The 27,407-nt window shown below is 37.3% G+C and overlaps 1 protein-coding gene across 2 annotated transcripts in view; it reads right to left on the bottom strand.

Moving 5' to 3' along the window:
- The window catches only part of CDKAL1 (CDKAL1 threonylcarbamoyladenosine tRNA methylthiotransferase), a 330,383-nt gene that overhangs the window by 254,004 nt on the left and 48,972 nt on the right, over positions 1-27,407 (bottom strand). For both annotated transcript variants that reach the window (XM_087961383.1, XM_026669980.2), the window contains exon 5: positions 12,597-12,681. In XM_087961383.1, coding sequence (XP_087817509.1) covers positions 12,597-12,681 — 85 coding nt within the window. The remainder of the gene's footprint in view (positions 1-12,596; positions 12,682-27,407) is intronic.

Genomic DNA, 27,407 nt, shown 5'->3' with positions numbered 1-27,407 from the left:
AGCCAGGGAACAGCAGTTTGAGGAAAGGCACTGTGTACAGGTTCAACTGCATTGCTTCCAGTTATGGCTTTCTAATCCAGATGGCCTAAGAGTCTTTTCCTTTAAAGAAATCTAGTAACTCTTGGTAAACAAAGTACATATGGTAAGCGCAACTTTATCTGCAAATAAAACTCATACACACACAATTCCTTTGGTTACCTATCTGCCTGCACCACCTGTCAAGCAGATGGTTCAGGTTTCATTCATAAGATTAGGTAGGGGAGGATAGCTGAAAGACAGACCCTCAGGGTAACATTTGATTCCAGGCATCAGCCTGCAACAGAGACACTGTGAAACATGCAACATTGGGATGAAAGACATTGGAGCTCCTTGTTCCTAAGAACATTTTCTACTTGCTGCTCTTCAAGATACAGATTTCACAATGCTCATATATAAAACGGAATGCATTGCTTGTCTTTTTAAAAAAAGGGGGGGGGGATTTTTCAATGATTTGGGTCATGTCAGAAATATATTGTGAAACCGGCAGACCAAACTAATGTGATGTTAAGGGTTTATCTGTCAAAGACTGCAAAAGATTAACAGTTGGGAGGAAAAAAACATTCCGGGAGGTTTAGATGCAATGCTGCTTGGAGATAGTCTACGTTTTAAATTTTTTAAAGTAATTTTAAAGAAAACTGTTATATAAAACTGTTAAAAAGTTCATCTACCAAAGCAGAGTTGGTTAGGCAGTGCTTATGTTTGTCATGTGACTTCCTATCCAATAAATCTGCCGTTTTTTAAAAAAAAATAATTAATAGACCTTTCTCACCGATATGTGAACTAGAGGTAAAGCAGTAAAGATTAACTAGTTGGTCACCTCTTTCCATATAACAACTGACATTAAAGCAACTAAGTAAGTATTGCAGTTGAAAGTGCAGAAATAAAAATAAATAAATGTATCCATACATATACTGAGGAAAATATTCTGTTCAAGTCATCCAGTTAAGCTAAGAAGTCCCTTTTTGATCTCAGTAGAAGGAGAAATACTTATAAATTTAGCAACAACAACAAAAATCCATAACAGAAAGCATAATTTTTGAGTACCACATTTAAAAAAAACCTCATGATACCATGTGTGAATCAGTGGTGATATACTACCAGTTCGGCCCAGTTCGGCCGAACTGGTAAGTAAAAAAAATTACTGGTACGGCCGAACCGGTTCCTCCAACGGTCACCTAAGAGGGAAAAAAGAAGCGACAAGCACATGGGCAGGTGGGAGGGTCACTCCTAGCTTTTCATTTCTTCATCCTCTCGGCTGATTGGTGCGTTAGGGGGGGGTGTGCATGCATGTTAGGGGGGCATGCGCGCACAATCACCCACCAAACCAGTAGTGACCAAGGTAGGAACACAGTACTGGTGTGAATCTGCTCATGATACAAGTTTATAAACACATTTCATAGATTCCATGTAAAGAAAAATGAAGATGGTCTACTCAGAGTTTATTGTTCAATGTATTTCCTACTTTTAAATACTAACCCAAAGTAAGAGTGTTTTTAAAAATGTTAGCAGAAAGCAGAGAGAAGTACAATTATAGTAAGAATCTTCTCAAGGAGATTTGTTATATTAATTACTTTCTAAAGATCTGTGAATGTAGACTTCAATATTCATTTCAATTTTCCTTTTGTTACACTCCCACAATATTGTTCAGAATATTTTTATACAGTCATTCTCTCAAATTAATAAAAAAATAATAATTAAGATCTGTTCACCAATGGAACTTTTAAGTATCTTTGACCAGAGGTTATATTAAAATCTTCCATCTCCCAGTGAAACTTTAACAATGTGTGTGTGTTTATGTGTATATCATTAGAATTTGTAATAGTTTTTATCCTTTTTCCACACAGCATGCACACAATAGGGAGGGGGGGTGTTTCCCTACAAAATTACAAAAACCACACCAACTAGGATTTATGGCTAGTCCTAGACATAAAGCTAAACCATGCCTTTCATTCTGTAGAAATTCTCAGTCATCCAGGTCATAGTTATCCCAAAGGTGCTTTTTCAGGAGACAACTGGACTTCCTTTTTTTTTCTTTTGAAGTAAAGAATTGCCCGAGGAATTCTGGGAGTTGAAGTCCACAAGTTGTAAAGTTGCCACGGTTGGGGACCCCTGATTTAGAGGGTCGCTGAAGCACTTGGAGATTAATCTGTGTCCGCAGGGTCACCTGAGTAGTGCTCCTGGTTCCTGTAGTCAGCAATTTTTCCTCTGGAAATCCTACTCCCACACCATTCAAATTGTATAACTAAAAGTCTGTAGAGATTCTCAGTCGTCCAGGTCAGGGTTGTCCCAAAGGTGCTTTTTGAGGAGGCAACAGGACTTTCTTGTTATTTCTTTTGCGCCCTCCCCTGGGACTCAGTTTTAGGGGTGCACGATGCTTTAGACTTTAGACAAGACTCCTTCTACAGCCCTGGATGCTTTTATGTCTGAAGCTCAGACTAACACTGATGAATTTTAGCTTAACATGTCTTCCAAACTTTAAAATTTGCAATTTTCACTATTGTTATTTTTAACATTGCAACTTGATTTATTTTTTCTTCCTTTCAATCATGTTCAATTCTTGAAGACTGCCTGAACAAGTCCATGCAGTTTTCTTGGTAAGATTTTCCAGAAGTGTTTAACACTGCCTGCTTTCTAAGGCTGGGAGAAGTGACTGACCCAAAACCAGTTGGGTGACCTTGGGCTAAACAAACTATAACTCATGGTCTCCCAGTTTCTAACCTTAACCACTGCACCAAACTGGCTCTCCAATTTTAACTATTATTATTTATAACATCCTAACTTCATAAGACAAGTTAAAAGCAGGTTATTTTATGTCATCTGTAGAATTACACATATCTGTGTGTTCAGAACCACTGAAAGATGGTTTATTCTCCAGTTCTGTGGAAAATACAGGTGGAACTTAAGCCAGGAAAACAGAATTGCATCTCTATTATTTTCCTATAGAGCTAACTTAATACAATTCAGTTCTTGGGTTCTCAGGAATTCACATGTCTCTTGTTGAGATCAGGATGAGTGATCTCTGGCTTGCTTCACCAGCTCTTTCTTTAAATCAGGGGGAAAATGCCCCACCTTCTTTTGCTTGGGGGGGGGAGCCAATTTCTAGTTTGAAAATGATTTGTTCTGAAAATATTTAAAACATCAGGGGCAGGAGCAGCTGGCAAAGAGCTAAGCGAACTAAATGAAGAAATGTAGTTGTGAACAGAAATGGCAGCTTGCTTCAGCACAATACAGTATGAGGCAGGGATGTATCAGCTGTGTTATGAAAGAAAAACTCAAATTTTTTATCTGGTCTGGAACAGAATTGATGCTTGGAAAAGCAGTCCAGGATTTGGACAAGTAATTCAGTCTAATATCTAATTGGAAAACAAAGCATGGATCTATCAGCTAGATTTACCGTATGAACTAATAAAAAAAGCTAACCAGTTTCACTTTATGCAGCCATATCCATCAGCAGATGTTCTGCCTGGGAGCTAGGGTGACATCAGTTCAAACAGACCAGTCTCTGTATGCTTTATGAAGTTTGGAAAACGGATTTCTTTTATGAAATTACATTTTAAGAGGCAGTGGGTAATGTTTCCACAGTACATCAAGAAACCAGCCCCTCCAAATATGAAATAATAGATTAGGTTTTATGTCATTAGTGTTTTATTTTTGTGTCTGCAATTAAGGGGGAGGAAAAAAAACCTTCTTGATGAGGTAAGACTTTCTGCCAAATAAGTTACATTTTTGAGAAAATATTTTTTTTTTCACATTAGTGGTACAGTACTGCTCAGAGGACAAAGAAAAGCAGTATTGGATACCAACACCCCTTAAGAAAAGAACCAGAAAATACTCTACATAGCAGTCTCTGTAAAAGGTCCATCACCTTTTAAGAAACTGAGTGAGAATTCTCAAGTCTTGCTGTCAATAATTTCATGAGTCTCTCATTATGTACCACATGGGTCAAACTCGATCATGTCATGTGACGTATCACAACATTTTTAGCCTTCGCAGAGCCAGGAGTGTGTGGCTTGGGTGTGACGCATCCGGCCGCCAGGCCGCTAGTTTGACACCCCTGATGTACTAAATTCAGGAGAAGTACTTCAGCAAAAGTCAAAACTGTACAGAATATAAAAGGACATGCACCGAAAACTTATAGGAACATTATTAAATAAAAAAAGAAAAAGAAAGGCTAAGCACCTGGACTATATTTTCTAAGAATAATGTTACTTCTATAATAAAAGTTCACAGCTCTTATCATGGGCAAACCTAAAGATAACATAGCTGGTCCTTGTGAAAATTGGTTCTCACATTGATAAAAAACTAGTAACTACCACCAGAACTATAAAGAGATGCAGGCAACTCTGCCTTCACAAGAGTGGCAGCCTTCTATCCACTGTAAGGCCATGAAAAAATGTTAAGAGATTTGCCAACATAAATTGTCTACACCTTGGCACCTCACCTGAAAGTAATTGCTGGGCATTAGGTTAAAACTTTAACCTTCCTTCTAATAAATACGACTAGTCAGAATTCTGAAAGGCTTATTTTGGAATTAAAACGCTTCGTTTCCTGATTATTAGGAGGAAAATATGGCAGAGTTTTCCAAAGTCAACCAAATTAAATTTAACACACTAGTGACAAATTTAATCAGAACCAATCAGAACGTAACCAGAGGTTTAGACTGAGATGGTATCAAAAGTGGGAGCAGGAGCACCTTCTAACTTCCCGTTGGCTTGACTGCAGCTGACTACTCTCTAGCAGCCAATGGCAAGACCAGTCGACCCAGCCTCTGAAGGGCTAGGGCAGGACTGGTCTACTAAGTCTCCAGGTGATAGCACAGCAGCACTGAAGCGACCACAAATTTTCCAAATTTCCATGGAAGCCATAGGTCATGGATTTTGAAAGCTTTCCGTAAATTAGTCCATTTGAGATAACTTGATTCAAAAATAGGTGCTCTTTGATACACCATTTCACCCAGTTCAAGGTCATGAAAATAAAGAGTTTTTGTAGTAATGTACTGTATATAGACTGATTGTTATTAAAATGTATGTGCCTCCCAACTCCCAGTGATTCTTGTTTGATGAGTTTCAGTTAGTAATAAAATAACTTACATCCAAAAAAGAAATGAGAAAAAGATAGGTGTTTTTTTTAAACATAATCAGCCAAGTATGTAATTATCAATATAACTGATATCAATATTTCTAATGATATCAACACAAGTGAAGTGCATACCAATCATGTACACTGCAGTGAAGTGGACAAATTAGACCATTTTAATTCTTTTACAGATTTCACATTCATGATAGAAATTCAAAAATCCATAGAAGGCAATAAAAGTTTTAATTTTAAGAATAAATTTCATCTGGTGAAGAGATACATACTGTAAGAATTTGCTGAACAAAACCACAATTTACCAGACTTGTAAAAGCTACTCACATGAGTAAGAAATCTCTGTAAAAATGTTTACAAATGACTCACACTTCAGCTAATAATGTTTTTATGATCTAGTGGTAACACCTGGCCAGCCTTGGCCAATTTCAGAAAAAAAGTTAACCACCTACCACCTTTGGCCTCTTTTTGCTATTTTAACTTCTAATCCAACTGTTCTTATTTTTTTTCCAATTTCATTAGGAAGACTTATTAGACTTGGAAACAACTTATACCTGATTTAGTTGCAAATTCACTGTACATGGGAAGTCTCAAACAATCCAGGTATCTTTAAATGCATTTAGTAAGTATTTAGACCAGGGGTATCAAGTTAGACCAGGGGTGTCAATGCCTGTGGGGTACTTAGACCTGGCCTGCGGGGCCACCCTGGAAACAGCAAAGGACCAGCCCGCGGTGCCTCTGCCAGTGAAAATGGAGCTCCGTTTTTGCTGGCAGAGAGCTTGGGCCACCATAGGCGCCCCCAACATGAATGACATCAAACTGCCCCGCTGGCCATGCCCCCCCCCCCGAGGTCAAACACAACCTTGATGTGGTCCTCAATGAAATCGAGTTTGACACCCCTGTTTAAAACTTGGACCTTATTGGTCTTTCCAGGATAAACTCTTTTTAAAGTATTCCTTTGAGATGTAGTGCTTTTTTTATCACTGGTCCTAAGAAAAATGTGTTGTTAGATATTGTCCAAATATTTAGAGTGCACGAAGTTAGATTCCAAAAGGCAGATGTGGCTTCTCAAGACTTGGATAGAGCCCACAAGGAATTCCCTGATTGGTCACTAAACTTTAATTTTAATGTGATGGAAGAAAAAATATTAATATATGATGCAAAAGTAATAGTATTACTTATATTTAATTTTAATTAAAGGTAAATAGGAGTAAAATTCAGTTCAGCTTAGTTTTCATTCTGAGGCAATTTGGTTTGGGTCATCAGCACGTGTAGCTTTTGGCACAGAAAAAAATTAGCAGAAGCATGTTCAGCAAGCGTGATATTTTGCATACCAATTTGCATAACTATTAGTTATTGGACCATCCATCTTTCTTGGACAGTTTAGATTGTGTAACTGAAGTGGGAAGATTTACCCTCTTACCAATATGCCTTGCAATCATCACCAAGAAGGTAATCTAAATAGTTATAAAACAAATTAGAATTGAATCCAAATTAGGATGCCAGTCCACAAGACTATTCATCTAGAACATAGGATATTCTTTTCTCTGACTACACTGTCCTTTCAATTACAGATGGACAATTTCCAGTTAAAAGAAAAAACTGTATCAAGACATATCAGGTGATGGGGTATACATAATCTGGAGTCATCCAACTCTTTCAAATTGAGCAGATCAATTTGTGAGCACATTCAGTGCTATCTATACATTCAATCGAACCTCCTTTAGAGATAGAGTTCCAGTTGAAAAATTGTCTAGGTAGACATGAATATTCTGTTGCCAGAATTGATTTGAAATGACTAATGTTCATGAAAGAGAGAGGAAGGAGCCATCAAACAAGGGATGATAACGTATGTGTTGAAAGAAAGCTGAAGAAGCTTTCTGTGGGATGACCAGATCATTACATGTAATTATGTCTCTGTTAGCTCTAATGACGCTATATAATTGCTCAGACTACCCTCTATGGTTATGGATGACAAAATATTCATATGAAAGGTTCAGTTTGTACAGATTTGTTTGAATGCTTGTGGTTGAAAATGAATTTTGCTTATGGCAGAAATGTGGGAAATTGTGAAATGTCGCCAGTAACCTAAAAGTCAAAAAGAACCAGCTCTATTGCTTAAAAGGTGATAAATATCTTCTTCCAGCAACTATTTCATCATTGGAGTATGAGAGACAAATAAACTCTGCCAACATTGATTCCCAAACTAGAAGCCAGCTCTCCTCTCTGAGATATTTAAAATTTATGTTCTCTCAGGCACTAGAAAACTCTGACTCATGGATAATCAGGTATAAACACACAATGACCAGAAATATGTGTTTTTCCCAATCATGGACAATGAAGACCTCAAGACTTTAAACGTTTAGAGTCATAAGGTAACTCTGTGATTAGAAAAAATGTAGCTCTCAAAATTACCAGGAAGATAAAACTAATTAGTGCTTCAAATTTTTTATATATTAATTATCAAGCTTATGTTTTGACTGAATTTCCAAAAAAAACCCCCACCCTGTCATGATTTTAATGTTTTATTTAAAATATGATCATCCTACCATTCTACAATACACAGTTAAGGTAAAATAGTGCAAACTAAAATAGAAAATAATAACAACTACTATCGTGTCAAGAAATGGTATCAAAATTACTTTGACAGTTGATTATATAGATAGTTCTTGACTTATGACCACAATTGAGCCCAAAATTGTTGTTGCTAAGTGAAACATTTGTTAAGTGAGTTTTACCCCATTTTACAACCTTTCTTGCCACAGTTGTTAAATGAATCACTGCAGTTGTTAAGTTAGTAACATGGTTCTTAAGAGAATCTGGTTTCCCTATTGACTTTGCTTGTCAGAAGGTCGCAAAAACATGACCCCGGGACACTGCAACCGTCGTAAAAATGACTCGGTTGCTAAGCGGCTGAATTTTGATCACATGACCATTGAGATGCTACAATGGTTGTGTGAAAAATGTTCATAAGTCCATTTTTTCAGTGCTGTTGTAACTTTGAACAGTCACTGAACGAGCTGTTGTAGGTTCAGGACTACCTACATTCTGAAAAAAAAATGGTTTGGCATAAACAACAAAGAAGTAGAATATGAAATCTATTTTACAAAGACTTCTCAGAGAAGATCATGCAACGTGTGATTCATGACTGAATTAATCTTCAACTTTAGAGGTTTGAAAGAAGGAGCTCAATCATGACTTGCTCTGACTGAATAATCACTTTGATGAAAAGAGACAAAGCATACCTGGGTCTGTTAGAAGCTTTACAGGACAAAAGCAACACTCTGAGTTATGTTTTGAAACATACTGGAAACCCCTACAGATGTTTCAACCCAGACAAAATATCTCCTCTGTAACCACAACAAAAAGGCCATTAGATAATTCTGTGAAGAACAATATTTCAGTTTTAATTAAAATAAGATTCGGTTATATTTTGGACACAAAGAGGCCCTCCGATAACTGAGAACATGTTATTTTCACCGTTCTGCTTCAGTGCCATGCGCCTACTATTGTCCAAAATTACCACTTGTAACAGTTGGAACCAAGTAAGTAATTCTGTTACCAAGATAATTGGCTAGCCCCAATCCATTATTGTTGCCTAACAACGTATTAACCAGCGGGTGTTTAGGAAACTCGGTTTTTCTTGGCCAGAAAAACACGAACTTTCTGCCAGGCTCCCAATGCTTCAATTTAAAGTAGGCACACAACCTAAAGGAAAGACAGGAATCACAGGCTGTTCATCTTTTAGCCCCACCCTCTCCTTTATTCTTCAGAGTACACCAGCTGCCTAACTCGAATTAAAATACAGCTCATGTTCGCTCTCAATAGAAGCCCATCTGCACATGGCACCGATCATCTGATTCCATAAAATCCATTTGACTGTTTACTTAACAAGCAAGATTTTAAGTTTACAAGAGACATGCTACTGAAATGAGGTTTCCATCTATTCTTATTACTAACTGTGGATAAATCAAAACAAGCAGCAACTTTCTACTAGAATCATAATAAGTTTGTTCCACAGGGCAAAAGGAAGCTGCGCTTAAAAAAATAGTACTATAACAATTATGAGGGAAGTATAGCACAAAGTTCACTAGTAAATAAAATTTAGATAGTTACAGATCATTATATTAATTCACCTGGAAACCATTGTTGGGGCTTTCTTAAAAAAAAAAAAAAGATAAAGTCTTCAAATAAAAATGACTTTCTGGACATATCCCTGTAATTTTTTACACAACAGTAGAGAAGTAGCATTTGCCATGGTCTTTAGGAATTTCCTCCCCAATTTGCTAGTTTAGCCTACAAACTTGGGAATTACCAATTACCTCCCAGTCAACCTAACGAGGTCCTACTTGTATTAATTTTTCAAGACCAGGCAAGGTTTATTAGGTGTCTGCCTCACTAGATTTGGCTTTTATTACTACAAGCTGAGGTCACAAACCCATCCCAATAGTTATGAAAATAGAAGTTATCAGGATGTCAAGTTAGAGAACCTAAAGACATCCTATTCTTAAAAAGCCATAGATTATGGAAGTAAAGAATTTCAAGTTGCTAGTTCTCTGCCTCACCAGGAATTCAACTTCTGGGTTTAAAATCACCTTACTGGTCATACCAATGAAAACTATTCTTGGTTTCAGGAGCCTTTCACAATGACCATGTACAGACACACACTCTGCCACACAGAAACAAATACATGATATCTCTTGGATCTCTGGTGCACAGTGCAGTGACATGATGAAGTGTTTTATTAAACTTATTTGTACCTAACTTTGTTCCATTCTCTGTATATTTTATTCACAGTAGATGCTAGCACTTAGCCAAACTTAACCTATCCTGTTATTGTTAAGAAATAAATACAGATTAGCAGCTGTGCTTGTGTTCAGGAAAAGAGAGAAAGATGAATTTATGATACTATATGTCCTTTAAATATTCAAATCAATTAGGGGAGACTAAATACAAAAAGGGCGATGCCTTCATTTTCTTAAAATGTAAGCAAAATAAACATGAAGACATTTGTACACAATCAAAGCAGGTCAGTTCAAGGCTTGTGTAAAGAATAGAAGGGTTGGGACTATGTAAACCTCGTAATTATTCCAGAGGGCGAGCACCACGAGAGGCAAGGCAATTTCCTAGGAAGAGATAATACTGCTTTAAAGATGAGATATAGAGCAGGCTCACTATGTTGATCCTACCAGTTGGACAGAAACAATGGGACAAAGTCAGTCCCTTAGATAAGTGGGATTCATTCATTCATTCATTCATTCATTCATTCATTCATTCATTCATTCAATTTGTGTAGCTACCCATCTTAAACCAGTGACTCTGGGCAGCAAACAATCATAAAACTAATCAAAACATGATACAAAAAGAAATTAAACACAAACTGCAGCCAAGAGATATTATAACCCAGAGAGGTCAATATAACCAGGAAACGGGGCTTTCCATACATTTAGGACCCCAGGACCAGCCACATAACCAGGTTTTCAAGGCCTTCCAAAAAAACTAGTGTGGTCGGGGCAATCCTAATCTCAGGAGTTACGATGTTCCAGAGGGCAGGTGCTAAGACAGCAAAAGCTTGCCTCTAGGTGTACCAGCTGGCAGGACCCAGAACATGCCTATCTTGCCATAACAGATTGGATGGGTAAAAACTGGAAGGTAACCCATGAAAGGGCTCTAAAGATAACAACCAGCAACAACCTTATTATACACATAAATTTACTGGCAACCATAGTGGCTCACATAGTTTGTTTATAATCATAACTCAGCCTCAAACGTTTCATGCCACCATATTATGAGCCAACTGCAGTTTCTGAGGGATCTTCAAAGATAGTCCTTTATAGAATCCACTAGCTTTTATGGCATGAGTAATTGTGAGAAGGACCTCCCAGTGCAGAAAAGGTCTTAATTGACACATCAAGCACTTAACTACTGATCTTCCTGGCCATAATTGCTACCTACTTTCTGAATCAAAGGGAACTTCCAACTTACACTAGTTCTGCCTGGTGAAATATAACCCCATTCAGAATTAAAGGTGGAAAAGTTACGATATCAGAAGAACCAGGAACTGACAGCCACACAGTCTTGAGTCAAGGTTGAGCTTAAGCTTGGTTCTTCCCATCCAGAACCAAACCACCTCCAGGTATTGTGACAAGATCTCTGTGACATCATGTGGTTGTCCTGGTGTTGAGAGATATAACTGGGTATTATCTGAGATTGGCAGTTTCTGCTGAAGCAGCACATGGAAGCAACAGCAGGAGATCCTTTTGTGAGTTTGGCTGGATCTAATAGTTGCACCTAGACCAAAGGTATTGAAGATGGTAATTTTTGTTTTCGTCATTTCTCAGTTAGATTAGTGCAATTTGCTATAAGTTGCAATGTCATCCAGGAAAACACTGAAGTTCTATCTGGCACAGAGCAGAACTGCTTGTCCACTGACCAGCTCAAACTGGTTCAGCAGATTAATATCTCTTATTTGAGACCTGCACTGATTGACTCATTGATTGATTCATGCCAACCTAGCAGTTCGAAAGTATGGAAATGCAAGTAGATAAATAGGTACCACTTCTGTGGGAAGATAATAGTGTTCCGTGTGCCTTGGCGGATAGTCATGCTGGCCACATCACCATGGAAGTGTCTTCAAACAAAGCTAGTTCCCTTGGCTAAGAAACGGAGATGAGCACCACTCCCTAGAGTCAAACATGACTGGACAGGGGAAATCTTTACTTTTATTGATTGCTGTAGATTTCCATCTAAGCTGCTGGATGTAAACTAATAAGGCTCTCTATGGCTTGGGCCCTCCTTAACTATTTTCCTCAGATAACAAAGTCACAATCTGGGCAGCACAGTATGCTGCAAGTATCCATCCTTGGAGTAATTAGGGGTTGAGGTAGGGATCTAGAAAATGACATTTGCAGTAACAGACCCCTCACTTTAGAGCAGCTTATCCCCTGAGGTCATATTAGTCTCCAGCACTTTATCTTTCTGGAAACAAATATAAAACATTATCTTCCACAAGGCTTTTAGAGAGTGATATTTAGTGGAGGACAGCAGTAGATTTTTTAAAATATTGGAATGATTATAATATTTATAGATTCTAAGTAACTGTTAAGCTGCCTAGAGTAGTTTCAATAGACAGCATACAAATAACTGTAATCAATTAAAGTCAATATAATTATTCTTCAGGAATGTATTTAATAATGGTCCCATACTGTTACATTACAATTACAAATTGGTGGCATTTTTGGAATTTCTGGAGTCATATCCAAGACTTTTTAGCCAGGGGATTAAAGGATTTTATTAAAGAAAACAATTTAATGAACCTTCAAGTACTGAATAATGTCAATATTTTGGTACAATTGCCACCAAATTATACCTTTGTTTGGTATTTTCCACTTCTGCTTTGAACAAGAATGGACATTATGCAAGGAAAGAGTTTTCAATCATCTCTACTAATTCAAAGGATAACAACTTACTTAATTGAGTTCCGAAAATGGTCTTCAGCAGGGCTTTTTACTGTACAACTGTTCAATAGCCAGAGATCTGCTTCTGCTGCATTTTCTGAAATATAAATACATACATGTTATGTATTCAAACTTTATTCTATACAACATCACACAGAAGTGATTGTGATTCAACACTTTATCAAAGGAGTGAAGTTTGCATAAGAATATGTGATTATGTGGCAACACTGAAGTGTTGAAAATGGTTAAAAATGAAAATGGCTAAATGGTTAAAAATGAAAAAAGATATAAATACTATGAGGAAAATCATATAAACTACTTAAAATGGTAATTTGAGCATTGATCTGAATCAGCAACAATGCTTCTGGCAATAGGTCTTCATTTACATAGATCGGATCATATAAAGTTCACTTTTTTCCCACCAAGCTGCATTCCTTCGTCTACCATTGATAAAGTGCAGGTAACATAGATTGATCTTTTCTATTGAGAGCTAGGGTTTCCTGTTTTATGCATCTAGACAACCTGAACTTAGCTTAGTTCCTGGTAACTGCAACACTCATGCAGGTTCCTTGACAGAGGTACACAAGTGGTTTGCCATTATCATCTTCCAGGATACCTTTTTGACAGTCCAGCCAAGCCTGGAATTCCCAGAAGGCACAAGTATTAACTAGGCCCAGTCCTACTTAGTTTCCAAGATTCATCAAGAGCAGCCAGGTGCTACGATCTACTGAAGCTTTCCTACCTAAGTAAGCCATTTACTTACATATAGCACCAGCAAAGAGTATATGACAACACTGCTCAATAACTTCTTCTCATGGTTAGACTGTTTATATATTTCCATAGCCTTTTTGGCTCTCCCTGCAGCAGAGATACCAAAAGCATGGATAGTAAGGCTGCATCCCCTTGGGATTAACTGTCCAAAGATGCATGCCAACATAAATGGGGACCAAAATTACATACACGTCTCATTCTCACCTAGTGAAAGCATTTTTATGAGGCTACCTGGGAAAAATCAAGGAGAAGCCATATCCCAGTTAGGGAGGCTCCAGGCAGATCAAGTTACAGCTTTATAATTTACCAGGTTATTTAAAATGTTTAGCTCAGTTTTGGCAGTTGTTTTTAAAACAAAGATGTGCCCTTTCCTTAGCTGTCAATCAAAGCGGGGAGAAAACCATGTATAAAACACAATGTTGACAACAGTTTTTAAAGCTTTATCTACAAACAAAATTGTGGGTGTTGGTGTAATGGCACATAAACAAATGCAAATGTTGAAAAACAGTCACATGCAACCCTTTAAATTTTTCAGAAGAATTTTTAACACTAAGCAATACTGATGGTTGATTTGTTACAACTGAAACGAAGCCCAGCAAATACATATTAGCATCAAGCCATCACATTAATGTGAAAAAAAGCTGTCTGTTCAAGATATATTCAGATCAGTATCTTTTACAGCCTTCTACAATCTGGCTTTTCAGTATGTTTGAGGAATGCAAATCCTAAACCCCTAAGCAGCTCATCATATAAAATCAGGTTGTTTGCAGCATTGTGTATAGCCAAATATATAAGGATTTAAACCCCAAACAGTCATATTTCCAGAATTCAAAAGCAGTTAAAAATTTGCATGAAAGAGAGCTAACAATGTTTAGTGACCTGTGGAGAATGTATCTGTAGGAATCAGATGCTTTCAAAACAGTGGCTATACAGTCAGGGTAAAGGTTCCCTTCGCACATATGTGCTAGTTGTTTCCGGCTCTAGGGGGCGGTGCTCATCTCCGTTACAAAGCCAAAGAGCCAGCGCTGTCCGAAGACGTCTCCGTGGTCATGTGGCCGGCATGACTAAATGCCGAAGGCACACGGAACGCTGTTACCTTCCCACCAAAGTGGTTCCTATTTTTCTACTTGCATTTTTACGTGCTTTCAAACTGCTAGGGTGGCAGAAACTGGGACAAGTAAAGGGAGCTCACTCCATTATGCGGTGCTAGGGATTCGAACGAGGTGCTAGGGATTCGAATGCGGTGCTAGGGATTCGAAATAGGTTACACAGTAGAAATACTTTATAAAGAACAATGTTTTTACCTTGGGAGCAGCAAACTTTTGCAGCCCAGGATATATTTATTTATTTATAATCCATAGCCCCGACAGGGAATGTAGCCTGTTGGGGTCTTGAAGAGGGCAGGGTCAGACTTTGAGTTTTAAAAGGTTGCTTTCGCTGTATTTTAACTGTAATTTTTAAAGTTAACAAGCATTAACTTTAACACTTTTAAGTGCTCTTTATTTTATTAGAAAATAAAAACCAGCAGCAATCTGGAACCATTCCAGAAGCCACAAAAAGAAGGCTGGGTTGCACCCTTGGTTGCGAAGTCCTGGTCTGTGTAGAATTCACACGACTTGCATTTTAAAGATTAGAATGAGAACGTTTAGTTGCTCATAAATATGCCTGAGAAATGCTTGAGCCTCAATATATTGGCTACCACAGATAACAGCATTTATGCAAGGTATACTGGAATACAAGCAATTGAACAACATTACTAAATCAACACTGTTTAGACAACGCAAAGCAGTGACTTTTATCTTTAGGCTCCCCTTTCCAAAACACAAATACTGCACAAACCACAAGTTCCATGAGGTTTTTAAGACACTAGCAACACCAAAGAAATTCAAAGGTCATGGAAACTTCTAAATAATCTAAACATAACATGAGGTTCTGGACAGCACTAATTGTCAGAATTATGCAATAAAAAACAGGAAAACTTGGTAAAACTCTGAGTAAGCAGTACAGATAGCCACAGAAAAGACCAAAATATTTACACTTTGGTTTTCTTGCTGGTGTTTCTGTTTATATCATTGCTCCTTAAAAGTTTTACATGTCACTCTGAATGCCCATAAATAGCAATCTTAACATCACTTGGGAAAGAGCAAGGAGTCAGTAAAAGCTAGACGCATTTGAGCTGATGAAGGCAAAACTGACAATATCTGAAAGATTCTGAAACTATACACACACACACACACACACACAGAGAGAGAGAGAGAGAGAGAGAGAGAGAGAGAGAGAGAGAGAGAGAGAGAGAGAGAAACTATTAGTTTTATTTCAGTGAGTTAAAACATGTGTAGCATCTTTTTTTTTCTTCATTGCTACCAATTTCATCGTATCATTCCAGTATGAATCGGATGGACCGTTACTATGGAAAATATAATTCTGTTCTTGAAAGCTATAATGCCTCCCTTCGATAGGGCAATTCTCCTCTGTGTTTAGGATTTGGACCCACCAATTTTTGCCCAGTTTTCCTTTATTTCAGCTCTTCACTCCAAAAGTTTCTACCTCATGTTCAACTATCTATTTTGCTTCTCCATGATTCTATTCCATGCCATACCAATGAGCTCAATATACAAAAAAGAAAAAGAAAGAAAAGAAAGAGAAAGAAGAAAGAGAAAGAGAAACCAATAGTATCACTTTCAAGGAAGGATAACAAGAGAGTAAGAGACAAAAAAATTATTATTGCATAATTGTGATATATATATAGTCATTTTGACTAGGAGCACAGAACTGTAAAAAACTGGAGTTCACAACATCTGTAAGATATCAGGTTGTTTATTCCAAAAGGACTCAACTTACTGGACTCTGATCCAGAAACTAGGAAATCATTTTAGAGTCGACAGTTGAATCTAACTAACATTTTTCAATATATCTTCTCAACTGTATTATGAAAGGAAAGGTTTAGTTTCCAATCAACCTTTTTTAAACTGTTGATTGATTAACTCCAAGTCTAGGTGGCTATGTTGATTCAGTTGATAATACTGGCTTTTCTTGATTCATTCATATTCTTGAACATACTAGATCAAGAATGGTTAACTAACTTCCATGTTCTCAAATGTAGGTTTTCCAAACAAAGGATGTGGTTCAAAGTAATCCACATTCAAATCCCTACTCAAGCACTGCATAATTTAGGCTATCACTTATTCTCAGCTCAAGCTATTCACAAGTAAATTGTTACGGGAATAAAATTAGGAAAGATCGTCTCCCTAAGAAATATGCCCTCTCTTGATCTCTCAGGGAAAAGCTGAAATATACAAACAAAAAAAGAAATAATATGCATTTTACCACACAAGCTAGTTATCTTCAGAGATGTTTGTGCTGTAACAGAGATAATATGGTACACAGTCCCTCTGGATCTCATACACTCTGGGCAGCAAGGCTGAAGAGATATTTACTTGTAGCGTGGATATTTGCTGCTTGCCTCAAAAGGCTAAATTGATGGACCCAGACTTAAAATATAGGAAGCTAGACTAAAACAGCTAACAAACACATAACAGAATAACAGAGTAACAGAGTTGGAAGGGACCTTGGAGGTCTTCTGGTCCAACCGCCTGCTTAAGTGTTTACTATTTCAGACAAATGGCTGTCCAATCTCTTCTTAAAAACAGACTCAGGTAAAATTCTACACATGCTATCTGTCTGAACCCGGGATGCTGCCCTACAAGATATGAGCGATGATACCTCCATGAGCAAAACTGCACAGCTCTCCTGTGAACAAACCTGAAATCCCATCTATTGGCTACATGCTGCTCTACTAATTTATGAACCAATCGAGATAGTCCTTTCATAAATTTAACATTAAGGAAAAACATTATCTATATCATCCATGTGGCTGAATATTCCAAAGACTACGTCAGACTATTCCACACTTAAAAAATCAGTGCCAGACTGAGAAGCAACCCTGTGCAGAAAATCAAAAGGCTATGTAAGATGAAACTATTCATGACCCTGCGCATTATAATTTCTCATATATGTGCTGTTATGAACAATCAATGATCAGGACTAGTTTTTCACTAAGTGGATTAATGACAGAACTAGAAATAACATTACCAGATAGGAATGCAACATACAGTTTCCCTTTTCTATCAGAAGTTTTATTCAGCCTGATTGCTGTTGGCTTCCAGATCACCATGCTTGCTGGGAAATCTGGAAGCAGCATGTCCAGATAACTAATAGGCAGAAAGTTAGGAAAGATTCATGATTTTATATATATATTTCCCTTTCCAAGGAGCCAAAGGTTCCCGAGGGTGTCAACCCTAGTGGGTCTTTGATGGATGGGTTTTGCCCTTTAGCTGGCCCAAAAGAAAACAAAGACAGAATGCCAGAGACCACATCACTACTTTAAGAAACAATTTAATCATGGAAAAACTTAGCACCAAAAACTCTTGCCTCACAAGTTTTCTGTAAAGCAAAGTGCAGATCAATCAAAAGGGACATCCTCAAATGGAAACTGGATTTGAAAAAAAAAGTAATAACTATTTCAGATATTCTTCCATTCCAACGTAAATAACATGTGAAGTTTCAAACAGAACTGCTGTTTCGGTTCTTAAAATTCAGATTTTTGTTGTAGCTACTCTGTGCTGTGACGCTGACTTGTAGTTTTTAAAACCTCTTGCTGCTTTTCATCCATATGTTTTCGTAAGAGCCAAGGTCAGTTTATAAACTGAAACATATTCTGTTCCCATATTTCTTTCCCAGCTTATATTTCTTTAAGTTCTGGCTGTATTATGTTGCACCCAGAGGCAATATATTGATTTCAAATGCCTTGCTTCCACTTATTTCCCCTGACATCTAATCCCATATGGAGCCTGGATTTAAACTACATCACTTTTAACACAGAAAAAAATAGGGAAATGTAGGGAGCCTATCTGAGGTAGATATGCCAAAGTACTTATTAAATTGTAGCTTCCAGCTAGTTACTGACTTTCACAGAATTATCTTCATACTTTATCCATTTGTTAGTGTGTCATTCTTCTGAAAATTCAAGAGATGCAGCACAGAAGGCCTCACACCCAGGAGCCACATTAAATCCTTACAAGCCGTAGTTATATTTTGGATTAAGATACTGTATTGAGTGAGCAAAATTGCTGTGTTAATACAGTTTCAAAATGACCGTGTCAGAAGTTAAGTTACCGTAAGTCTTAATGGACCAAGGTTTCTAATAACAGACACAAAAGCTTGTTTCTTTGATACCTGTGGTTAATCTCTTTTTCTACAACATCCATTAAATAGGAAGGCTCCAAGATCAGCTACCAAAACTGCAATGAAGGGGCTGGAGTGACATAGAGTGATCGTGCTGAGGAGGGAAGAAACAATGCAGTACTTGCCTTCCTCTTGTTTCACTTCTACTGCATTTGAAACTGTTCTGCCATGTTGTATCATTGGATCATTTATATTTTTCTATGCTCGTAGATGTGTTACATCAAAATGGAGTATCAGGTCTTTCAAGTTTAGAACATGTACCGTATTTGCCGGCGTATAAGATGACTTTTTTGCCCTGAAAAAGATGCCTCCAATTGGGGGGGTCGTCTTATATGCCGGGTCGTCTTATACGCCGGCAAATAGTAATTGGGAAGCACTGCGGCTGCCCGCGGCTGAGGCACTTTTGCGCACCGTGGAAGCGAATCCCGTGAAGCCGAAAGGAGCAGCCAGCCTTCTCCCAGCTCCCAAGGAAGCGAGGCTCGCACCGCCCGAGCTCCGCTGAGGTATCCGGCTGGGGCTGTCAGGAGTTGTTACCGCTGGCGCGGCTCCGCGCGGCTCCAGTCCCGCGTTGCCTCGGGAAGGGAAAGGCAAAACCAGGAGCCGCTGCTGCCATTGCAAAGCGCCGCTGCGCTCTTCCTTTTTGCCTTTCCCTTCCCGAGGCAACGCTGGGCTGGAGCGCGCGAGCGCGCCAGCGGTAACAACTCCTGACAGCCCCAGCCGGATACCTCAGCGGAGCCCGGGCGGTGCGAGCCTCGTTTCCTTGGGAGCTGGGAGAAGGCTGGCTGCTCCTTTCGGCTTCACGGGATTTGTTTCCACGGTAGACAAAAGTGCCTCAAAAAAAAAAAAAGTGCAAAAGTGGAAGGCGTGCGGAAGAGGGGGCGAGTATATAACAAACTATATTTTGAGTGGAAATGTTGGGGGGGTCGTCTTATACGCCGGGTCGTCTTATACGCCAGCATATACGGTAAGTCTGCACCTGGCAAAGTGGTCCATTTAATTGTTTTATGACAAGCCTTTTGAAAGCTTGGAGCAAACCCTCAGTAGTGGATATTCAAATTTCTGGATAAAAGGTCAACTGTTGTGGAGAACTTGGTAAAATGAGTATTTTAGAATCTGATTCACTACTAGATCATAGCAGACTTTTATGTTTCTATCAGTATGAAGATCCTGAAATTTGCACAGCTTTGATCCCTGTGTTTTACCAAGATCTTATTTTAATCCATATCTTAGGAAAATAGATTTAAGACAGTTTCCCAAAAATGAGTCTTTGTTAAAATAGATGTCATCATCAGAAACACCAGGTATAAACATTTTCAGTATGTCTTTTGCTATCTATTCAGAAAATAAGTTTTTTGCACTCTAATTTATTTTCTTATTCAAAATAATTAAAGTAATATATTGAAAGTAATTAATTTCTGAATTTTTTTCTGAATTGTTTTTTAAAAATTCTCCCACAATATGAGAAGTAGAGGTGTAATATAAACAGAATTAAAACCAAGTTAAATTAAAACTTTTAAGGAGAATTACATAGCTAACTATTTCTCATTAATATTTTACCAGTGTATATAATGTTGTTTCAAAGTGTCTGCAATACTTTATTTCTGTTCAGAATTGAATGATTTTCCTGAATACATTTATCTGCCTTTGTGAACAAGTAAACATATCCTGAATGCATCAAATTCTATAATTTTGGACTTTTTTATACAGGTTCCTAGGGTGTATATAAAAATAAATTATTTTCCTCAAATGCCCTCTTCTTATATTTTGACTTATCCACCTGCGTGTTTCCTTATATGGGTATCATGCAATTACTTAATATAAAAGTTTTCCTTTTTTATGAAAATATACGATTATGTGACAGATCATTTTCATCTAAGAATTTACTTTATGCAAACATTCTCCAACTTGCTTGATATATAGTACCCTTAGTGTAGCGAAGATGTGACATTGTAAATGGATATTACTGTAAAATCCAGCTTTACAAATAGACATTGCAAAGATCCTCTGGCGCTCCTGTGAGTTCACTGTGACTCTGGACAAAACATGAAGAAAATGCTTTCTATGTGCACAAGACAAGGAAAAAATATGTTTGAGTAACTTACTCATTTGATTGTTTAAGAATAAGTCTGTAAAAAATTATGAGTCCATTTGTCACTGCCTTTGGGGTAAAAAAAAATTAACATCATACCTCACACCACTTTTTATTCTGGTTCAGCAAATTCTCTTATGCAAAATTTTTGGGAACTTTAACCCTAGCATAAAATGAAAGAAGTCCTTATTTTTTTTTTCCAGAAAAAAGTAAAAGTGGGAAAAGCCATTCACATTACCAATTCCATCTATCTGATCAGTGCAGGTACAAAAATTAAAGCACACTTGAGAGATTTTTTTTAAATGAATGTATAGATTGTTTTAAACAACCAAATCTAAGCAGTGTATAAGAGTTGCCTTCCTTCCCTTGAAGAAAAACTCATCTTTACCCCGAGTAACCTGATTCCCATTGAAAAAACTGTTATTAATTTTTGAGCAGTCAATCAAAATCTGCCTTCCTCTAACTTAAAGCCATTATTCTATGACTATAGAGAACATAACATGACCTTCTATTACATGGCATTCCATCACCTGCTTGGAGAAGACCTCTCAGTCTTTCTTTGCTAGCTAATATACCCAGGTCATTCAATCTTTTCTCCGAATCAGAATCTTTTCTCCATGCCATGGAAATGCAAATGCTCCGTTGGATCGCTGGCATCTCCCTTCTTGACCACATCACAAATGACAACATTTGACAACATTTTGGTGTGGCACCAATTATAGAGAAGATGAGAAAAGGCCGGCTCCGCAGGTATGGACATGTCCTGAAAGCAGCACCTTTTCCCCATTGCCAAGACTACCTACCAAATAGAAGTCAATGACTGGCGACCTCACAGGCGCCCAAAACAGAGATGGCAAGACACCATCAACAAAGATATGCAAGTCCTGGAGACGATTGTGCAAAGTGGTATTTAGTGATCCAAAAAGCAGACCCTGCATTTGTGAAAATCTGCTAGGAAAAAAAAGAAAATTCAATCTTTTCCCAGAAGAGGTCTCCCTAATTGCCCTTTTCTTGACCTGAATCTTTCTTACAGCATGGTTCCAAGACTGGACCTAGTACTCACAACAAGGTCTGAATTTTATCCAGAGGACTTTTACTAAATAAGCTTTATAATATATGTTGAATTTCTGTTTCTTGATAAAAATCTTTGCAATAACCTCTGGTAAATTTCAATGTTAGTTTTGTCCTGTATCTGGCATATCAAGATCTCTCCCAACCTTAAGTGATTACCTTCCCAACTAATTTTGTGTCAACAAATCTGACAAGTACTTTTCTTCACTTTTTCATTAAAAGTTATTAATAAATAATATTAAGGAATACAAAATCCATGATTGAATCTTTCTCCAATCAAAGCATCCACTCAGTTACCCTTCAGATTAATCAGGAATCCTTGACCAGCACTTTTTCCATACTTTTGTGATTTGGCTATGAATTACTGTAATTAATTTGTCATGCCATCCAACTAACCCTTAACAAGCTTACTGGGACTTCCAGTTGAGCTTCTTCAGCGACGGACCGAAATCCGCGATCGTGCGTGGTTTCGATTCATGCTCGCTGCCAGAGCGCCCTAAGCCGGCTGGATTCAGGGCTAAGCCACCCTGTAGAGGTGGTGAAGAGAGGGAAGACCACCAGCAGGATCAAGGAGAGCCACATCTCTCCTCCCCAGCTGGCCATTACTCCCTTTCCCGAAGGAGGTTGCAGCGGTGGTCAGAAATAGCCACCTCAAAGAAGAACTCGACCAGAAAAGAACGTGCAGGAGGAAGATAAGAAGAGAAATTTTTGGTTGACCGGGTTGAACTGAAACAGCAATAACATAAGGTACCCTGGAATTTGAACTATTAAGAATAACATTGTTCCCAAAAGATTTTGAAGCGGCGAAGGAGAGAGGAAAGGGAAAGGATTTAGCTTTTTTTTTCTTTCCTTCCTCATATTGACAGCTAAGAGATTTAAGTAAGAAACTGACAAAAATCCACTTTGACATCAATAGAGATTCAAGGTGAAAATAAAATGTCAAAGGGATAACAAATATTCAAAAACCTTTTGGATATTCAAAAACCTTTAAAAGAAGGAAAGGAGAGAAAAGGAAAGAATAAAAGGGCGGGATCTGGAAAAATGGAGGAAACTGCCTGCAAGTAAAAGGAATTTACAGCAAAACTTCAACAAGATTCCTAAAAGATACATTCTAACTGAAACTTTGTAACAAGATAATAGAACCCCAGGAAGAGAAAGTGGAAAAAAGAAGCAAGAAGAAACAACTTTGGATTATTTGGATTACTTGGTGATTTTTGGATATTGGATTTAAATGACTAAAATCAATTGGGTAGTTGTTTAAAAGTGTTTAAAATGGCATCACTCTAGGAAGAACTGAAAATGGAACTTTAAAAACAGAAAGAAGAGTCACAAGAAGGAAGAGGCTTTTTGGTTTCATATTTCAATTTTTAGAAATGGAGATCTGGAACTATGAGAAACAACAAGAAATGCTTGTAGAACAAGAAGGGCGGGACAAAGAAGAAGCTATCTTTAATGACCAAGTAATTTTAAGTGGGGGGGGGGAGGAAAGGGGGGGAAAGAGAGTGAAAAGTTTAAGATTTGAAAAAACAACCAAAAAAAAGAATAGTCTGAAAAGTAATTACAATAATAGGAAGAAACAGAAGAGTGGATGGATTACAGAAGAGAGAATTAGAATTAGAGAGACAAGGGGTCAAAAAAGGGAGGGAGAAGAAGAGGGGGGGAAAGGAAAGGAAAAGAAGTTATAAAGGACAGAAACAAGATATAGAGAAACAGGGAAAACATACAAGGATTAAAGGTATAAGCCCGTTTAGAAGACATAGAGATAATGGGTGAAATTTAATTGAAAGAGGGATTCTGCAATGGTACATAAGATAGTATTGTTATATTAGAAATAGAAATAAACTTAGAAAATATGAAACAAGTGTGATTAAAATGATAGATAAAATACTGTAATGGAATGGAATGTTTGTTAATAAATAAGAAAGAGAGAATGAAATTGAAAGGATGGGAACATTTTAATTATTATTAATGATTTATAAAAACTTAAGTGAAGAGAAATATGAAAGAAATATGGGGAAAAAATTATGGAAATATTATAAGTGTTCCTAAGGAAGTATGATATTCAATTGAAAAGAAATGTTAAAGATGTTAAAGATTGTAACTAACATTAATGATAGAACTGAATTGGAATAAGTGTTTTATTTACTATTGTTATATACATTTTTTCTCTTTAAGAACATAGTGTGTATTTTTAGAATGTACCAAGCAGAATTTGATTGGAACTTATGTGTTATATTGAATGTTATAAATTGTAAAGGCATAAATTGAAGTTTAAATAAGAGTTGAATGGACAAAATTAAAAGATACAAAAGATGTCATACTCCAATTAGTAACTTCAGGGGAAAACTTGTTTAATGAGAAAACAAAATATGAAATTGAAACAGGACAGACAAAAGTATAAATATAATGATCAGAAAGACATTGAAACTTAGAAAAAGATATATAATTGAATTTAGATAGGTATGAGATAATTAAAAACAAAGTTGAGAAAACTAAGGGGGGGAATTATAGAGAAAATGTTAAAATAGTAATAAGATATGGAAAAGACGAATATGAAACTGAGTTTGTGTCTGTAGGGAGAAGTGGCAACCCAGGATCATGCTATTCTCAAAAAAAAGATGTTTTATTTGTATTATGTTTTGTGAAAACCCAGATAAAATTTATTTAAAAAAAAAACAAGTTTGCTGATCAGATCGTCTATTTTTGTTAAATGTTTTGCCAAAATGACATGAGTTATGTTAACAATATTCCTACAATTTAACAAAGAAGTTACTTGAAGAAGAAAAAAATCCGATAACATCAGTCTTTCAAGACTTGACAAATTTTACTGACTTTTGATAAATATTGCATTGTTTTGAAGATATTTATTGTAAATGAAAACACAGACAACACTGACAAATATAGCAACCACTATCAGATAAAAGAGACAGTCAATAACATCTCAGCCTAGAGAAAGGAGGGAGAGTGAGAAAGAGACTCAAAATAACTCTGCTTTGATTCTGCATACCCTGTTTCTCCAACAATACGGCCTCCACCAATAGAAAGTCCCAGCATGTTTTATAGGCATGAAATGAAATTAAGCCTCTCCCCCCAAATTAAGGCCTATATTAAAACATGCGAAATGGGGGGGAATGGTGGGGGGGCTTGCCGTTAGGAAGTACTTTTGTTGCACACCCGGATATGGTGCTGCCTGCGTTGACCCCGATACGAAGTGCCCCACCAACGCCGAGGTCAACATCCAAGCCGTCGCTGCCCGCCCGAAGATGCAAGGGAGGGGAATTAAGTCACCCCTGAAAAGACAGCCTAGCCATTTTTTCGGGGCTCAAAAAAAAAAAAGACCCGGCCTTATTATATGAGAAACATGGTAGTATAAAGAGGGCAGAGGGAATCTCTGGGAGACTTTTAAGATTCTCTTATCACAAGAGAGTTCCTACAGCGTGTTTTCCAATTTGTTCTCATTTGAAGGACTTGATATTTACAGATCGATCTATTTATGATCTGGTTCAGCAAATTCCCAGGCAAAGATGTCAGGCTGACTGGACCTTCTTTCTCTGCTCCCCTCCGGCCCCAATTTTTTAAAGACAGGATCATTTGCTGTCTTGTGGATCTCTGGACCTTCATCTCTTCTTCAAGACCTTCTGTTTTAGTGTGTTTTTGAATCATTTTTTTTTAAATCTACAAAATGGGCAGCTTAATTGAATGTTCCTAAATGGATCCAGCTTGGCTGGATGTTAGGCTTCCCTGGATCTTCTTCTCCTTCTTCTTCTTAAAGATATTTGATTTAATACGCTTTAGTAAATTGCCCAGCAAGTCTCTTAACATCATTTGAGCTCTGTAATAGGCATTGTAAGCTTCTAGAACTTCCCCTTGGAAAACAGATGTTTATTTTTGTTTTTACTTGCCTCTTTCTTGAAACGTTGACGAGGCAAGAGGATCATTTATCTAAACAATACTAAAAAAACAGTGTTATAGATTCTCAGAAACAACACGAGTAGAAACTGATGTGCCTTTACAAGAATTAGTCTGAGATCACAGCTGTAATTTTGGTTTCACAGAATGCTACTCTTATTAACATCCAGATTCTGTCAACAGTGTGGCATTTCTCCTTTCATCTCTTCAGCAAATGACCTTAATGTTGTTGGCAGTGATAACCCTGTATTTCCCTCTATCAGGTACAGTAAGAAAAATGCTGATCTCATACACTGTGGTGGCATCCCACTGCAAGATGTTAAGAGGTCTGAGTAGGAATTCATAAGTTTTAACAGTACAAAGCAAAACAAATGTCAAGCAGAATGTCAAACATATCCTCTGACTTGTTCTTCATGGTCACACAATTGCATAAGCACTCCATTTTTCATGCTGAGCAGGCATTTCTCATTTCAGGTTTTTCCATAGGACATCTGATTTGTCCTTCAAGATGAAATGATGCACTATTTTATCTATTTTATGGAGAGTACGCTGGATTTAGAAGATGTGTGTTTCAATGTTAGAGGTCTTCTGACTTTACTATCAAAGTTTTCCACTGCTACATATACACGACAATATATACTTTCTAATATCAATGCAGTTCTCAACACTAAACAGAGAGGAGGAAAATTCTAGAAAATTTTCCAATGTTCTAGAACAGGGGTGGGCAACCATGGCAACTTTGCCATTTGTGGACTTCAATTCCCAGAATTCCTGAGTCAGCCAGGTTGTAAAATTGGCATAGTTGCCTGCCCGTTCTAGAATGTTTCTACAATGTAAAATGAAGCAGTCTTTTAAAGTATTTGTATTTATCAATGAAGAATGTGAGGCAAGCAAATCATTAGAAAAAGTGAAAGCTGAAGTTGTTTTGGGATATTTTAAAATATTGTTGTTCCAGGGCATAAACCAAAAAGAACATGTCATGGTCATATATTAAGAACTGATATTTTTAATGGGTGTTTTCCACAAAAAAATGCACAAGTACAGATTAAGCCCTGATTTAATTCAAAGCCATCTACGATAAGCTTTTGATCTCATTCCAATATAATGCAAACCCATGACCTATTACTATGTGAACCAAGTTGTGTAAGCCAAAATCAAGCCTTGAACTCACATATACCAGCAATTTTCCCCCCTTCCAGCAACCCTTATTAAGGCTTTGTTTTTGTTTTCTGGCAGCTCACTTTTTCCCTCAAAAATCTTGTTTACACTCTAGACTGTTGTTAACTAAATAAAAAAAGCCTACATAATTAAGAAGCACAGCTTTACATAGTAGACTGATCCAACAGATTGGCCAAGCCCTTGAAGAACAGAAGCAAATCCTGGTTAAATTCTTCATCCAACTGCATAGGAAGTTGTCTTATCAAACACAATTTTTTTACAATTCAGTAGTTTTTAATCTGCATTCTAAAACAGATAAAATAAGCAGTTACCTCATGCATTTATTTGCTTTGTAATGCTAATTTTGCACTCATGAGCAGCACATCCAAAACACTGAGTTGGATTAAAGATACTTCCATGTGAATTGAAAGCTTCTTCTCTGTCAGAGAAAACTAGTATTTAACTTGATAGAACTGCACTGTGCAAAGAAAAGAAAAGAAACAATTGGAGAACTATTGTATTCATGGGGGAATATTTCAGGAATATGCTATGACTCCTAGAAATACTGAAATGTCTTAGTT

The sequence above is a fragment of the Notechis scutatus genome, chromosome 3, assembly GCF_049901735.1.
Source record: "Notechis scutatus isolate UNSWTSFEM ecotype Mainland chromosome 3, rNotScu1.2, whole genome shotgun sequence".
NCBI lineage: Eukaryota > Metazoa > Chordata > Lepidosauria > Squamata > Elapidae > Notechis > Notechis scutatus.
Note: the sequence above shows the minus strand (reverse complement) of the source record. Positions and strands in the feature narration are given on the sequence as shown.